At 43.4% G+C, this 15,441-nt stretch overlaps 1 protein-coding gene across 2 annotated transcripts in view; it reads left to right on the top strand.

Moving 5' to 3' along the window:
* unc5a (unc-5 netrin receptor A) overlaps window positions 1-15,441 on the top strand; it is a 162,015-nt gene that overhangs the window by 129,844 nt on the left and 16,730 nt on the right. The window contains exons 7-11 of one of the 2 annotated variants that reach the window (XM_042493167.1): window positions 4,031-4,261; window positions 5,000-5,299; window positions 10,381-10,468; window positions 10,941-11,109; window positions 13,803-14,036. In XM_042493167.1, the coding sequence (XP_042349101.1) occupies window positions 4,031-4,261; window positions 5,000-5,299; window positions 10,381-10,468; window positions 10,941-11,109; window positions 13,803-14,036 (1,022 nt within the window). The remainder of the gene's footprint in view (window positions 1-4,030; window positions 4,262-4,999; window positions 5,300-10,380; window positions 10,469-10,940; window positions 11,110-13,802; window positions 14,037-15,441) is intronic. The other variant, XM_042493168.1, reaches the window with a different exon arrangement.

Raw genomic sequence — 15,441 nt, 5'->3', positions numbered from 1 at the left:
AGAGAGGCAAGATATATACACAAAGATGCCAGTCATTGTTCCTCACGCATACACACACACACAAATACACATACACTGAGTCACTCAGTATTTACACTGACAGTGCAGAGCAGAGCGCTGGCCTCTGAAGAATGCCTGTCCCAATCTGTTCCCAGCAGATGTGTTTCCATAGACAACGGCTGTGTGAAGTATTATAATAAGCAAAATAGCAAGATGGTTTTGGCTTGTCAGCAACTCCCATACTTCAACCATGTCTGCAGGCTATTAGCTGAGATGGAAAACTTCCCCCTGAAACAAAAGGCACTCTTCTCTTCTCCAGCGTAATCGAACAATACAACTGCAGAGTGAGCCGGAGTTACTCCAGCACAAAAGATGTCCTTTGTCTGAGGACCTCACAAACACCTCTAATCCCCCTCATTAGGACAGGAATGGCATAGATGAGGTTATTGTTTTGGGTATTGCATATATGAAAATCAACACGCGGCAGAGAGATTTGTGTTACAGCTCAAAAATAAACAGATCTGACCCAGGCAAGATCATTTTCAGAAAGCAAACAAGTGAGGCCCAAGATGGAGCTACACGAAATCTGTGCAGGGGAAATAATAAATATGCTGGCTGCATGCCAGAGCCAAAATGGCAGACAGGTGTTAGAGGGCACAAAAAGGATAGTTGGGAAAAATGATACTGCTCATATTCTTAGGTACATGAAATTAGGACAACATAAAAACAATTATTCAGCTTAATGTATTTAATGAAGGTAATGAACTTAATTTGTAGCAGCATCCCAGTTTGGGCTGTGACGCAAATAATTGTGCTAAAACCATCAAACAATTAATCTGTCTTTTAACTTTGAGAGCTAATTTGGTGGCGAAGGAGCTGAATGTTTTCGTCATGGGTTTGTTTGTCAGAGCGGGGTCACAGGCTGCGTGAAAAATGGCTCAACATTTATTTTGGGCCATATTTCACCAGGACCCGAAGAGGGATGGGACGACTGTATTGTGGAGATAGTAATGGTCACGTTCACTTTGAGAGTTTTAGTAGCCATATTTCCCTGACCTTAAGAACTCCTGCGTTATTCATCTTCAGGCAAGTGACTCGGATTGGCCATGGGATGAAATATATTCTCAGGTCTCTTGATAAATGCCCCGGGAGGAGGCATAGGAGGCTGCAAGCTTTTATTTATCAATGCGGGGGAGAGAAAAGAGCAGGTAGAGAGAGTTGAGGACTATCAGGTGCAGACATTGTGCTGACTGCCAATGCAGCAAGAGTCCAAACTTCAACAGGATCCAGGTACATCGCCCCAGAGGAGATGAATTATAAGTCCGTGCTGGCCCATCTCAAGTCAGAAACTGATCCCTAACCAGCCAGCCCTGGAGCGAGTCTGAGGAGCTGAACTGAAAGCTCAGGGAGAAGGGGAACAAACAGAGATTGGCCCAGGGTCAACTCTGAAAACAGCTCATCACATCCACAGATTATCCGCAGGCGGGTGTCAATCATGAAGAGAGGTCACACACAAAGAGAATCAAAAGTTCTGTGCCAGCAATTACGTCAAGTGGAAATGAGCGATGGAGCGAGGGGCGGCAGAGAGGAAGAGAGGTAAATTGGTCGAGTGCACGCACGAAAAGAGTGAGAAAGAGAGTGCGCTAGAGGGGGGACTAAAGTAAAGCCCATCCAATTATAAAACTTGATTAGCTATGTCAATTAAAGTGTGATGGATGTCCTTTCAATTATCGGCTGGCATCATGGAAATCAATGCACGGGGGCCAGGAGGAGCTGAGAGCAGTTGCTGGTCAGGGTTGTAGTGAGCATCGGGATCGTTTCACTGTGACACCTGGTGGGTCAGATAAAACTTCACTCAGCGATGCTCAGATAAGCCACCAGAGATTACAGACAGAATAGAGGGAGAGAGGCAGGAAGAAAGAGAGAGAGAGAGGCATCTGATTGACTGATTTTTATTGTCTGGCCACAAGAATGCTGTGTGCAGGGGGGAAAAGGAAGTGTAGAGATACTGGATCTTTGCATCAGAGGTTAGCCGGGTGCCTTTGGTTCGCCCTTAGAAAGTAAACAGCAACCGGCCAATCTAAAGCTATGTTTATCCAATCAGCACAACCCAGTTGGCCTGTCTCCTTGCTGAAGGGTGTTGTTTTGTCTTTAGTCAGGCTGCACATCTCTCTGTAGACTGCAGCGCCAGAAGTCCAAATATCACCGCCTCGTCTGGCCTTTGACTCACCAAGACAATTGGATTTGGGAACTTTAATGAGAGGTCCGGCCATAGTCTCTCCTCCTTTTTTGGAGCTCATTGTGGAAGGTGCAAGGTTTAGCCGGCCGCTTACAGTTAAGCACCTCTGTGCTTCCCTGAGGAGTCAGAGGAGAGAGGCACAGACAGGGAAATGGACAAGATGAGAGGCGAAGGTGTAGCATGGTGTATATGTATCCTGTGAGACTCTTCATGCAGTAAGTATGTTCTGTGCGGGTGCTCTACCTTATATCAAGAACAAAACACACGATCTTCTGTTTATCTTCAGCCGGTCATTCACAATTGATTGCATGTCAAGAGATCTCCCGCATTACAACGGGCTGCCGTAGAGCCCGGCAGCATATAATCCTGCTACTTAAGGTATCAGATTGTACCGAGATAATCACCCATGAAATAGATTCTGGCGTTTTTCTTAAAGACTTGGGTATGTCAGGCGGCTTTGTCCAAAGAAATGGATTTTTCAAAGCAAAAGGAGAAGGCAAGGACAAATGGATGAAAGAGATGAATAGAGATGAGAGTGAGACACAGAGAGAAAGAATACTTTTTGACCATTTTCCCCTCTTTTTTTTAAATTTGACTGTTAGCACTCTGGTAATTTAATTGTGCCATTCTCATATCACAGATTTACTAACACCAATTAAAACTTGTTAAATTGGTGCTTCCAAGGTTGAGCGCTGTTCCTGCCGATTGGTAGGATTTCACATTGGTAGAAAAACACCACAACAGTCTGGAGATATTCATCGAAATATGTAATATCCAATGTTAATCATGGTGGTTTTGACACAACCCTTTTGGACGTGTTATCAGTGCTCATGCTGGAATGTAAATCACACATGCTGTCAGTAACAGGCACATGCTGTCTGCCTGTTATTTTTCGTCCTTCTCTATGTCTAATTTTCAGCGTTGTACATTCACTCTCCTCCTCCCGCGTCAGTCTTCCTCCTTTTGTTGTCGACTCACCACACGCCAGCCTGCAGCACTTTAACCTTTGTCGTTGTTCTCCATCCCTCAAAGCTGCGCCGCTCAATGCGTCCCCTCCTTGACTGTGTTCAGCTGACAGCGCTACGCCCCCGTGGCTCCCAGGGACAATGGCCCTCCACAAAGGCCCCAGGAGCATCCTCCACCTCCGCCACCAAATTCCCCCAGCCCTGGGAGACAGCCGTAGCAAATCCCATTCTCCTGCAAAACACACAGGCACAATGCATACACACAAATGCACTCACACGTTGTTTGTCTGGGCTTAGCTGTCATCTTCATACTGTACTTTTGGGAGAAAGAGAGAGACATTCAATAAGAGTTGCTAGAATTTCATAAGCAAATCCTTCATTTTTGCACTGTCTCTCTTGGGCGTGTTGTGTGCTTTGAGAGAAAGAGACAGGGGAGAGAAAAAACATGCGAGTGTAAGATAGATATATATATATATCCAGTGCAGAAATAAGGAAAGGTAATACAGCAAACTTGCTTTAGAAACTGGCTGTTTCACCTTTTCCATTGTCCACAAGTTGGCATTGAAGCTTCAGGCTTTTAAAAAACTTAAAATCAAGATGTTTTTTTAAGTATTTTCCAATGCTGGCTCTCTTAACTCTGCATCAAAAAGTCAGGGACAAAGTCAAGCAGTTTGATGGCAAGCAAGGAATGTTGAACATGCCATTAAACAGTCTCAAGTGAGATCTTTCCAAAAATATTTTAAAAGATGTTCCAGCAGCACACGTTCAACATTTCAGTCATGATTTTTGATTTCTTTTCTGTTGTCCTGTGTCCTCCTCTTTGTAGCCGTGAGCGGGGCCGAGGATGTGGCGCTCTACGTGGGCATGGTGGCAGTGGCCCTGTGTCTGACTCTACTGCTCATCGTGGTAGTCCTGGTCTACCGACGCAAGAAGGAGGGCCTGGACGCCGACGTGGCGGACTCCTCCATCCTCACCACTGGCTTCCAGCCCATGGGCATCAAGCCCAGCAAGCCAGGTGTGTGGGCACCGCGGCCACGCAGGCCTCCCCCCCACAGCAGTAGGACACTGTTCTTTGTTCTACCCTCGTCTGTGCGTCCGTCGGTTTGTCCGTCTGCCCACAGTGGCCGTGCAGCACTCATCTCCATGTCCCACTGATCCTGTGTTTGTGTGTGGCTGTGGAGGTGGTGAGAATGCGTTTACAGTAGTTTTTAGTCTGATCAAGATGTATTATGTTGTGTGTTTGTGTGTGTTTTGTGCACGAGCTGTTTATTTGCCTGCCTGACACATTATGTTTCGCCACCACCTCATTGTCAGGAAATGTACCCACTCTGTTTACTGCCTGTGCGGAGCCTCTGAGGTTTACCAGCGAGTAATAGAAATACAACTGTCTGAGTTGGATGGAGATGGGGAACTGGGTTGCAGTGCCTGTGATTCACCGTGAAAAAAGCCTTTTATACATTCTGGGTGCTAAGCTGTATGTGAGTTCTGTTTGGAATTGATTGTGTGGTTGCTAAACAGACAGACAGAGATAGAGGGAGAGAGAGAGAGAGAGGGGATGGGAATTGACTGGCTTTGGGTGGAATTTGTGTTTGTGTATTGTCAAGGGTGTGTGAGTCTTCAGTTTTCAGCACCATGTGTCTTTCCTGTGTTTGTTTCAGTTTTCGTTGTGGGTTGCAACAGCTTTTGAGAGTGTGAGGTCTGTCTCTGTGATGTACAAACCCTCCCTCTCTCTCCTGTCACTCATGGAGTTTCACACATTTGCTTTTGTCTGTTATCTTTTTTATTATTTAAACAGAGAATTCGCATTTGCTCACCATCCAGCCTGATCTAACCACCACCACCACCAGTTACCAAGGCACCCTGCGCTCCCGCCATGATGCCGCTGGGAAGTTTTCAATGACAAATGGGCCTCTGCTGGACCCGCTTCCCAACGGCTCTCACACTCTGCACAACGGGAAGCTCAACTCGGACCCTGCTGAGTTTGTGAGCAGGCTGTCCACTCAGACATACTTTAAAACGCTGCCCCGCGATGTGGCGAACACCTCCTATGGGACCTTCAACTTCCTGGGAGGAAGGCTGACGATCCCCAACACAGGTGGGTACTTTGTTTATTTTCTTATATGTCTCTAAGGGTGCTTTTACACCTGTTGTTTAGTTAAATTGGTTTAGATGAAGAAAAGGACAAATTGTTGCCTTTTGAATTTGGTCCAGTGTGTTTTCTCACTTTTTTTAAAACAAACCAAGAGATATAAACACTAAGTCATGTTGACTGAAAGGTAACTCATTCATTGGACAGCTTTGGTGATGTCATCCAGCTTCATAATGGACCCATGTGGGAAATCAAATGACAGGAAGTCATGCACAAGAGGCAACATCCTAGCAATGGCGTGTCCAGAGGTTATTTTTGATTTTTATTTCTGGGGTGGCCCAGGTGAGGCACAGATTTACGCTGGCATGGCATGAACTACGAGCTCTGCTGCGGGCACGCTTGTCGGCATAGTTTTAATTTACCATTTTTGTCTCCACTACCCATACCTACTTCAATTACTAACATTGCAGTGTCTTACATTCCTATTTATAGTTTAGTTTAAAAGATAATAGACCTACCAATCAAAACACAAGAGTGACACCATACAAAATAATATAAGTTATAAAATAAAGCTTCCATACTTTGTATAGGAAATAGTTCCTCCAAAAGTCAACAGTACAATAGCAAGTATAAAGTGTCAAAAACTTTAAGTTACAAAAATTGAAATAAATAATCCTGCACGAACAAACAAAGTATAAATTAAAGTATTTGTGGAAACTATTTAGGTTAGACGCTACTACGGCACATTACCGCCTCTCTGGTTTAAGATTGAATTGCACCTGTGAACAAAAATTCTGTTTACTCGTCCAACAGTTCAGACTGACTGGGCAAATAGACAGTTATAATGGGGCGGCACCTAGGGTGGCCAATCCAATTTCAGGGCGGCCACCACAGGACACTCGTTAGACATGCCCCTGCATCCTCGGCTGAGAAATCAAGCAAACACAGAAGGGCCAAAAACTGCAGTTCCTTAAATGGCTACTTGAGGCTGGCTCCAACAGCAAGTCAATCCCCATACACCCCCATGTTAATAGCATGAGGGGTGAATTTGTATAACTCGCTCCTTTACAGTTTATTAAGGCTTATAGTGACACATATTAAGGGTGTGGCCACTTAGAGTGACAGGCTTTCTATGAGGTTTTACTACAGTCTGATCCACCCGTTATTCCTCCACAGCTCTACCCTCTCATCCAAATATGACCGCTTCTGTCTCCTATTTAAAAAAAGCAGATGGCGATGGCCAAAATGCCAGACTTGAGCCTACAAAATGTGGGATCACAAACCAAAGGGTGACATCGCAGTGCCACAGCGATAGTTTTTACACGGTCTGTCGTCATCCAGCACATTACTGCACCTTATGTGTATTGTGTGAGCTTTTGACCTGCTTCTCTGAGGGTCACAAAGAGTTCAAAAAGAAATAACAAATCAAAAGTATACACTTTTTGTTCTTTCCTCTTAGTTTGACTGTTTTAGGCCTATCCCTGTTTGGCGTGTTTGTCTGTTTATTTTAATTGTTCCCTGAGTTGCTGCCTTTGCTTTGTTTGTCAAAGCACTTTGTAAACAACTGCTTTTAAAGGTGCTAAATAAAGAAAATTATTATTATTGTTATTGTTATTGTTATTGTTATTGTTATTATTGTTATTGTTAAGTGTTATAAGACTGGAACTTATATCATAAATAGACAAAAAGGTACAGACAGAAACAGGACAAAAAGAGGCATTTTCTCCCATAATAACACTGGAAAAGTTAGTGTGTGGTAAAAAGTTTTTGTTTTTTTTTGAGGAAGTGCTAAAATGCACAACACGCTTGAACTTATTTTCATGCTCTGACATCTCAGGAATAATCCCCACACTCATGATGACGTGCCTAAAAGTTATGTTATGTTAATTTTTTAACAAATGTATTTAGTTCAGCTTCTAAAATGATGCTAAAATTATAATTGTATGATCAGGACAAGGGTTTTTTTTCTGGGTTCTGTCTCGTCTCATGATATAAAAGGTCTAGTTGCACTTTCAGCTAATAATAATAATAATGCTCACAACAATATTTTAGGGGTCTACATGACTTTAGAAAAGAACATAGGCTGCACTAAAGTGCAGCATTAATTGGTGTCAGTCCATGTAGCGCTAATGATGCTGGATGAGAGCCCACCAAACTTTTTTTTAGTAGCAGGGTTGGGCAAATGGGTCAAAAATCTACTTGTTCAAAGGCAATTTTACTGGCCCCTTTACAAGTTGTTTTACTTATTGAAATTAAATCTAAATTTTATTAGATAACAACAAACGAACAAAGTTAATTGTCATGTTTAATCAGAAACTCAACATGACTGTGATGACCCCATATTGACCGCTCGCCCTCAAACGTGCGTAAAACTGTACAAAACATTGTTGGATTTTTGCCCACAACCTCTAACGGCTCCTAACTGAAGTCCTGTTACCAGGGTAATTAAAATGCTGGGTTGTGGCTCAGTTTCTAAACTTTATCAGATATGCCACCATTTTTTTGTGAATGCCTGATCAGTATAGCACATGTGCAACTCTCAACAGAGATGAGAAGGAAGCAAGAATTCTCACTCCTTAGCTACTTTCATCATCAGACCAGGGGAAAAAGTTTGGGTTTGTTTCTTTTGACTTGCCAGTTAGATTTACTATCTACTTACTATCTCCAGCCATTTGATTCAGCTGCCAAAGTAAAAGTTGGGGATAGTTTAACTTTTAGAGGTGAGTTGCTGCAAGATAATACCCACAGCCAGTCAATAAACTTGTAAACCTGAGTCATGTATCCCGTTCGGCATGTTGACCCATACAAAGAATTCCTTCCTGCACACGCCTCCCGGCTACAGAAAAATGTGTTTATTGTGGTGAGCCTCTGCTGCTTGGTGCAATTTTGTCGTTAAGTTTTTATGATTACAGCTCTTGGTTCACTTGTAATAAGTTGGTGTGAACAGGAAACGGACCAGAACTAAAAGGTACTAATGAATAATTTGGCTGCCTCCACCTGTAAATGTGATTTATGAAAACCCTAAGATGAGAAGGCAGTGAGTAAAACCAAATCTGATTCAAAGGTTGGACGGTAAAAGCAGTTTATCTTGCTCGGTTTTTGCTCAGGTATTGTTTCAGTAGACAGTAGATACAGCATTGTTAGTCTGTGTTGTGGAAGGACAGGGAGATTTCAGTGATCCTGTAGGATGTTATGTTTGCTGCTATACCTCTAACAAACAAGAAAATTTCTATCTAAACAATGTAACATCTGCTGCAAAATGAAGAAATACTGATGGAACAAGTCTGTTTTTATTTGCATTGCACATATCATACATTGTTATTGCCTTTACATAAAAATGGACATTTACAGAAACTTTATGACACCTGCATTAATGACACAATACGTCTCACTGGACATTAATAAGGAGAATTTATCAGTAACAGTCCAATAAACGTCTCACTGTCTCGTTGAGACTGACCCAGGCCATTCAGCCCTTTAAATCTCTTGCATGTGGGTTTCCTAATAGGTTTGTACCTGGATAACTCACATAAAAGTGTCTGAGCACTTCATACAAAACAGTTTAGTGTTCAGACTCTATTTCTCTCTGTGATATGAACTGGTTTATAAATGATCTAAGGAACAAGATAAGACACCAAAGGTGCATGTGAAAGGTTCTCTTGTTGATCTTAAAAGGCATGACTACTCATTAAATCATACAAAGAAACAAGGTCTTACAGACTCTAAAATGCATGATGGAGTAAAATATTTTGTCAATAACCTACATCCACACTGCACACCCTAAATAGTTAAATGTTCAGCATAGTGATGAGATGACTAACTGTGAATTAAAGAGTGTGCACCAAACACACTCTCTGAAAGATTCCTGGAATAAAACCTTGAACAAATTATTCCAATTAGGCCATTCGCTCATGACAGAGCTGGTTGAATTTGCAGCCGATGTCCACAAGTGTCAGTTTTGTGCTACGTGCACGGACAGAGGAATAGAGATGGTCCATTAAAGATTAGTCTTATAAAAGACTATTTAAAAAAAAAAACACACCATCATTAGTCCCCTATTTTGCTTCTCCTCCTCACATTAGCTGAGTACAGAGCTTATATAATTATACTGGAAGACAGTGTTTTCACTTGGCTCATTGTAGGCTGTCCAGATTAACCAATGACAGTGCCAGTGAGCCAGCATCTTGCGGAAGAAAAGGTCTTTTCTTCTTGTGTTTTCCTTGCCATCACTCTCTCTCTATCGCTCTCTCTTTTCTCTGCCTCTCTGCCCGCTCTCTTACAGATATTTTATGCATGGATTAACTCAAAGCCATGTAGACTATACCACGCATTGGCACCCATCTTCTCATTGGGACACATAAAAACAAAAAATCAGCACTTGCATCCACTCAGAGGAGATATGCTGTCATTTAGCACAGTTTGAGAGCGAGCACACGGAAGACAGTTTATAGGTTCAGACAAGGCTGTGAGCATTCAAAGCACCTTTGCCTTATTCAAACAGATGTTTTTATGGTAAACAGACCCAGTTTACAATCCGGAAACTGTAAAGATAGTGTCACACAGTCACTGCTTGTACCACATCTTAAATAGGATTCTAAGTGGATGATTTTGGCGTGAGAATCACAACACTATTGCCACAACACTCAAACTACCTGAATAGCTCTCTCTATTCTCCAAGGTGCATTCCCACACTCTCCTGGGGAAGTGTAATTTTCTTGGAGTAGTCTGTTCCATGGTCTCAATTATCTACTTGGTGGCAGACGGAGGACATTTAAACTGCGATGCAGTGTGTGCTTTTGTCTCAGCTAATTGTTGACCGTGGGGACGCATGCCGCCTGGGCTGCCAGTGCAGAGATTTGCATCTACTGTACCTGACGGAGGCTGCCTCTGACCTTCAGAATAGATTTGTTTTTTTTTTTTTTTGGTTTTTTTTTTGCAGCCATACAGTTTTGTCGAGTGGGCTGGCTTCCTTTTGTGAGATGACAAAAGCGTTGTTCAGTCAGAACAAATGAGCCTGTCCCCCTCTTCCTCACCACCACCACTTTTCTCTCTCTCCCTCTCTCTTCCTTTGTTGTTATTTGCATTAGGAATCAGTCTGCTCATTCCTCCCGAGGCCATCCCCAGAGGAAAGATCTATGAGATTTATCTCACTGTTCAGAGGAAGGAAGATTTAAGGTGGGTCTCTTTAACACTGCCTAACTGGCAGTCTTCCCTGGATGCCACTAGGCTGTTTGTTTTGATGCTCTACTGTTCCATTAGGAAAGGCTTAAGAGTCTGTGCCAGTACTGTGGAGGAGGGATGTAAATAAATAACGTAGCCTTTTACCAGGGTGTGCACCATTTAAGTTAAATGAATTGTTTGGAAAACACTGTTTATCTGGCGTGCTGCGCTCAGTCTCAGAAGGCACAGTCACTGTAGCATGCTGTGATAGTGTTATGTTATCACTCAGTCATCACCACGAGCTCTAGCCAGTCAGCGAGTCCAGAAGGTTTTTTATTATTCTCTGTTACAGCTGCTGGATCATTTGCAGAGGTGACAGTATCACATCCTGCTTACAAGAGACCAGTAAATTCTCACTAATAACTCAATGAGTAAAAGCACTTCATCTGAAGTCATTTCCGCTCTCTCTCCTCTCTCCCTGGTGTAGGTTACCCCTGGCCGGCTGCCAGACTCTGCTTAGCCCCGTTGTGAGTTGTGGCCCTCCAGGGGTGGTCCTGAGCCGGCCAGTTATCCTCAGCATGGACCACTGCTCTGACGCATGCCTCGATAACTGGGCCGTCCGCCTCAAGAAGCAGAACTATGAGGGCACTTGGGAGGTGAGACAGCACTATAACTCCAGCACAAATCCTCCATAGACAGACAAAGTTGCCATCCAGTGAATTTGTTAAGTCTTACTGAACTCACTCTCCTTGAAAAAGTACAAACTTGCTTGGTGGTGACTTGAAACTGGCACTGGAAAGCACTCAGTGCTGTATGGAGGAGGTAGCTCTGGCCCAGCACTCATCCACTCTATAGAGTTTAAATTATATTGACCATCAGGTGTTCTCTCATTGGGCTGGAACAAAAGCCTCGAAGCACAGGCTCTCTCCAGCTCAAGAGTTGCTAGGCAACATGTTTCTCAAAACAGAAATTCTCTAAGCAAATTACTGATCCTCAAAGTACTCTCCTGAGTGCTCCTTGACCATTTTTGACCACTGCTTCCAATTACAGAGTTCCCTCCCCATTTTTCTATCCATGAAATTTGAAAGTAACCAGAACTGCCGGGCTCCAACAGGATAGAGTTGGGAGTGAACGTTTGGTGTCTACACACATGCACACATACCCATGCAAACAAATGCGGTTTGAAGCAGTATACACATCTTCGCAATCCGCAGAGATTGGAAAGGGTGCTGGTGGGCTTCGGAGTGTTAGTAGGTCTTCTTTCATGTTCGATATTGTGCATAAATTATTCAGCCTCCCTGTGTGTGGCAGCGGTGGGGTGTCTGTGGGATGGATTGGCCTGTCTGAGGCAGAGGTTAGACCAGCACTTTTAATCATCAGCCGGACCAAATATAGCCCAACGGCCTGACTGCGTGTCCACCAAAGGGAAAAAAAAAAGTGTCAGGTGGACGAGAGAATGAGAGTGGAAGCCACCACAGAGAGTGTGAAGAGGAGGGATATTGGAGAAAGGAGGAAAAGGGGGGAAAAGTAGAGTGGACGAGCAGGTGATGTGAATGTAGAGGAATGATTAGAAGGAGTGGGGATTGGAAATATGGCCAAAGAAAGAAGAGAAAGACTTAAAGAGATGGCGAAAATGCAGAAGGAGTGGGAGAAATTAATTGCTCATAGAGTGAGCGCTCAGTAGCGTAATCGAGCCACCCCGCTCTCTGCTCCACTTGGAAGAAATATTAAGATGATGAAAAAGTGAGACTCCATTGTGGTTGCATAGCAAATGAATTGTGTCAATACTAATTCTATTGATGTAGATGGTGTCTGGTTGAATCGATCCTAGAGGGGCTTGCTGGGCATTTGGCAGGCAGAATGCTCTCTTCAGCTTGATTGGGTAATGAGAGGAGTCAGTCAACTGGCATGATGGGATTTTAGAGAAAATGTTGTCACCTTGGGTCCAATTTGTCCCCATCAAATTAGCCCGGAGAGCAGTGGAATTATCTCATAAAACTATCCCGTACTGTGATGGGATGGGATATTTTCGCAAGTCTGTCATCTTTATTAGAGATGCAGTTGTGATTCGGCACTTCAGCTTTGTAACAAAGCGAGAAAAATGCAAGTTGTTGCTTTTCTGACATGTTTAAATCTGTCTTTTTTTCTGCTTGGCAAATTAAAGTACCAATTAATTCTTGCGCTGTCTGTTGACAGGTCTTTTTGGGGGGACTTTAAATGCTTTTCACCATCAGGCAACAGTGTTGTTTTGCAGATAAATTGGCTAAGTTTTTTTACCTTCCTTGACAAATCTCTTGACAAGGCTGAAGGAAATTCCGGAAATCCCAACAATCCAATATTTACTGCACCTCCTCAGTTTTTTCTTTCTTCAGCACCATCCATTCTTGTCAGGAATCTATTCGAGTCTCCTTTCATGTCAATTGAGTACCTTGTTCATGCATTATTAAGTAAATTGATGGTGTTCTATAGGATGTGTGTCTTTTTATGAGGCAATGTGTGTCTCTGTGTCAGTATGGAGTACGTGTTCTGCAGTGAAAAGGGAATTTAAACCAAGAACAAGTATGTCTTTTTTTTCCCCTGATATAAACTTTTACCCATGAACATATATAACATTACCTTGAAGGAATACCCCACCTGCCAAAATGACCATTTGTATATTTAGTATGCATGCCTCCATGCTTAATGAACAATTCAGAAACTAAAATAATCTTGATGAACTGGTTTGCGTTTAACAACAACAAACCTTTATCAAAACATCTGTGTACCAACTGTCACACATGTAGTACAGTAATGTAATGTAACAAAGTGTTATTACTTTGTTACATTACATCACTGATTTGTTTGGATTAATCAAAGTCACACAATAACACAATGAACTACAGACTGAGGCAGTGGTAGACCAACAGGTCCAGTGTTCAGGGAGGTAAATTTGCTGTTTTTGTCTATGGAGTCTGGCTTTAGAGAGAGCATAAATAAGTTTGACTTTTAGTTTAGTTTCCTGTTCTTTCAAGTCTTTGTTCACCATGGAGGCAAGTGAGAAAAACATTTTCCTCAAAAGTTCAACATTACACTGGATGACTAATTGATATAGAAATGATCATTTGGGGGGTGAAGTGTTCCTTTACAGACCTTTGGCTTAAATGTTACTTTGTCACACTGCAGGAGGAACAGAGTTTGGGGCCTTGCTACTGCGCCAAACTACCTTTCTAACAACCCATTTACAAACAACCACCCACACATAAAGACATCAGCTACCCAGGCAAACACATTACCCTTCCCTCCTACATAAATTGGGTGCTTGACCTTCCATCCACACATTGTTTTTTTTCCTCTCCCTTGCTTTCTCTAGGACGTCCTGCTGATGGGGGAGGAGCTGGTGTCGGAGCCCTATTACTGCCAGCTCGAGGCCGAGACATGCCGGCTTTTCTCGGAGCAGCTGGGCACCCTCGCCCTGGTGGGAGAGTCCCTGCACATGGGCGCTGCCAAGCGCCTGAGACTGGTGCTCTTCTCTGACGCATACTGCTCTACGCTAGAGTACAACATCAGGGTCTACTGCATGGACGACACACAAGACGTCTTTAAGGTAAATTGTGACAAATGTGGTTCTGCCTGCTATTCTGTTTGGCTGGCGATTTCTGAAGCTGAGATTGCATGGGTGATGGATTCTGCATCAGCTGAGTGATGGGTAGACTATTATGTGTAATAGCATTGTCTATCACATTGGAAGGTTAGCAGAAATCAGCGCACGCATATAGGAGTTAGGCGTAGCCATGGTAAATTGAACAATTTTGCAGGCCTGATTACACCATGTGCAGTTCAAGGGTGTGTGATTTGTGGTGTTGATGTTCCCCCTGAGTCTATTGAAACAATGCATATGTACAGGTTAATCATGGTATACAGTACAGTCTCTGGGTGTAGTTTGTGCGTGCCTACAGAGATGTTTAATTCCTTTCATGCTGTCAGTGGTTCCGCTCGGCTGCCGTGGGCCAAGAAGTTTCCCATCACTTTGTTCAACAGCATATTCCGCTTCTCTTTTTTTGCACTCCACACGGACAGAGTATAATCAAGCACTAATGCCTTCCTCTCTCCCCCGAGGACTGCCTCTGAGTAGCCTGTTAAGATTTCATTTGCATGGTTAATTAGTAAATTAAAAGGAGAGCCTGCCCCAATCTTTTCCCAGCAACCCCTGTGCTCTCGCTCTTTTCTCTCCGCACCTCTCTTTCTCTCTCCAAGCTGTTTCTCTCTGTCTGACACCACCCACAGCCACAAGAGCCACTTCCCACTCGAGTCCACTTTTGCCAGCTGTAATGGCTGACCTCCTTGTGCAGAGGTTTGCCACCGGCACAATCTATGGATGGCTGTGGGACATAAACAATGGGAGGCGGTGGGGGCTTAAGCTGAAATTAGCACTCTCACATTCAGGGAGCTGAAGATGAGATGAGAATTGTTCACACAGGCTCTAGCTGTGGGGTGAGAATTACCAAAACCTCTCCTCGCTTACATCTGTCTTTTAGTGGCTCAATTCTGCCCCTGCTGCTATCTTTCTCTGTTTCTGACAGCTATTGCATGATAGCAGGCGCGCTCAGGGAAATTGCTGGCTGACATTCAACTGTGTTCTTACGTAGAAATAAATGTAAAATGTAGCATACAGGGGATGCAGCCTTTACAGCTGGTGCAGCTCTGCAGAGGATTTGTTTTGGGGTTTTTTTGCAGAAGATATCAGCCCCTTTTGTTTACCGGCTATCACAGCAGTTGTAATGATAGGGTTGTCTATATATATTCAGATCATCAGGTGACCCAGTGGTGTTTTGCTGCATTGTGACTGTTGAAATGACCTTGCATGTCCTGTGTTGGATGCAGGAAGGCTGCTGGTGCACAAAAAGTCTTTCTGTGTGTGTGTGTTTCTGTGTGTGTGTCTCCCTCTGGCTAGCTCTTGTTCTGCTATTCTCCCGATCTCTTAGCCAGGAAAAGGACATCTGAGCTTGTTG

This window comes from Plectropomus leopardus, chromosome 9 (assembly GCF_008729295.1).
Source record: "Plectropomus leopardus isolate mb chromosome 9, YSFRI_Pleo_2.0, whole genome shotgun sequence".
NCBI classification, from domain to species: Eukaryota; Metazoa; Chordata; class Actinopteri; order Perciformes; family Serranidae; genus Plectropomus; species Plectropomus leopardus.
This window is presented reverse-complemented; position numbering and strand designations above follow the sequence as displayed.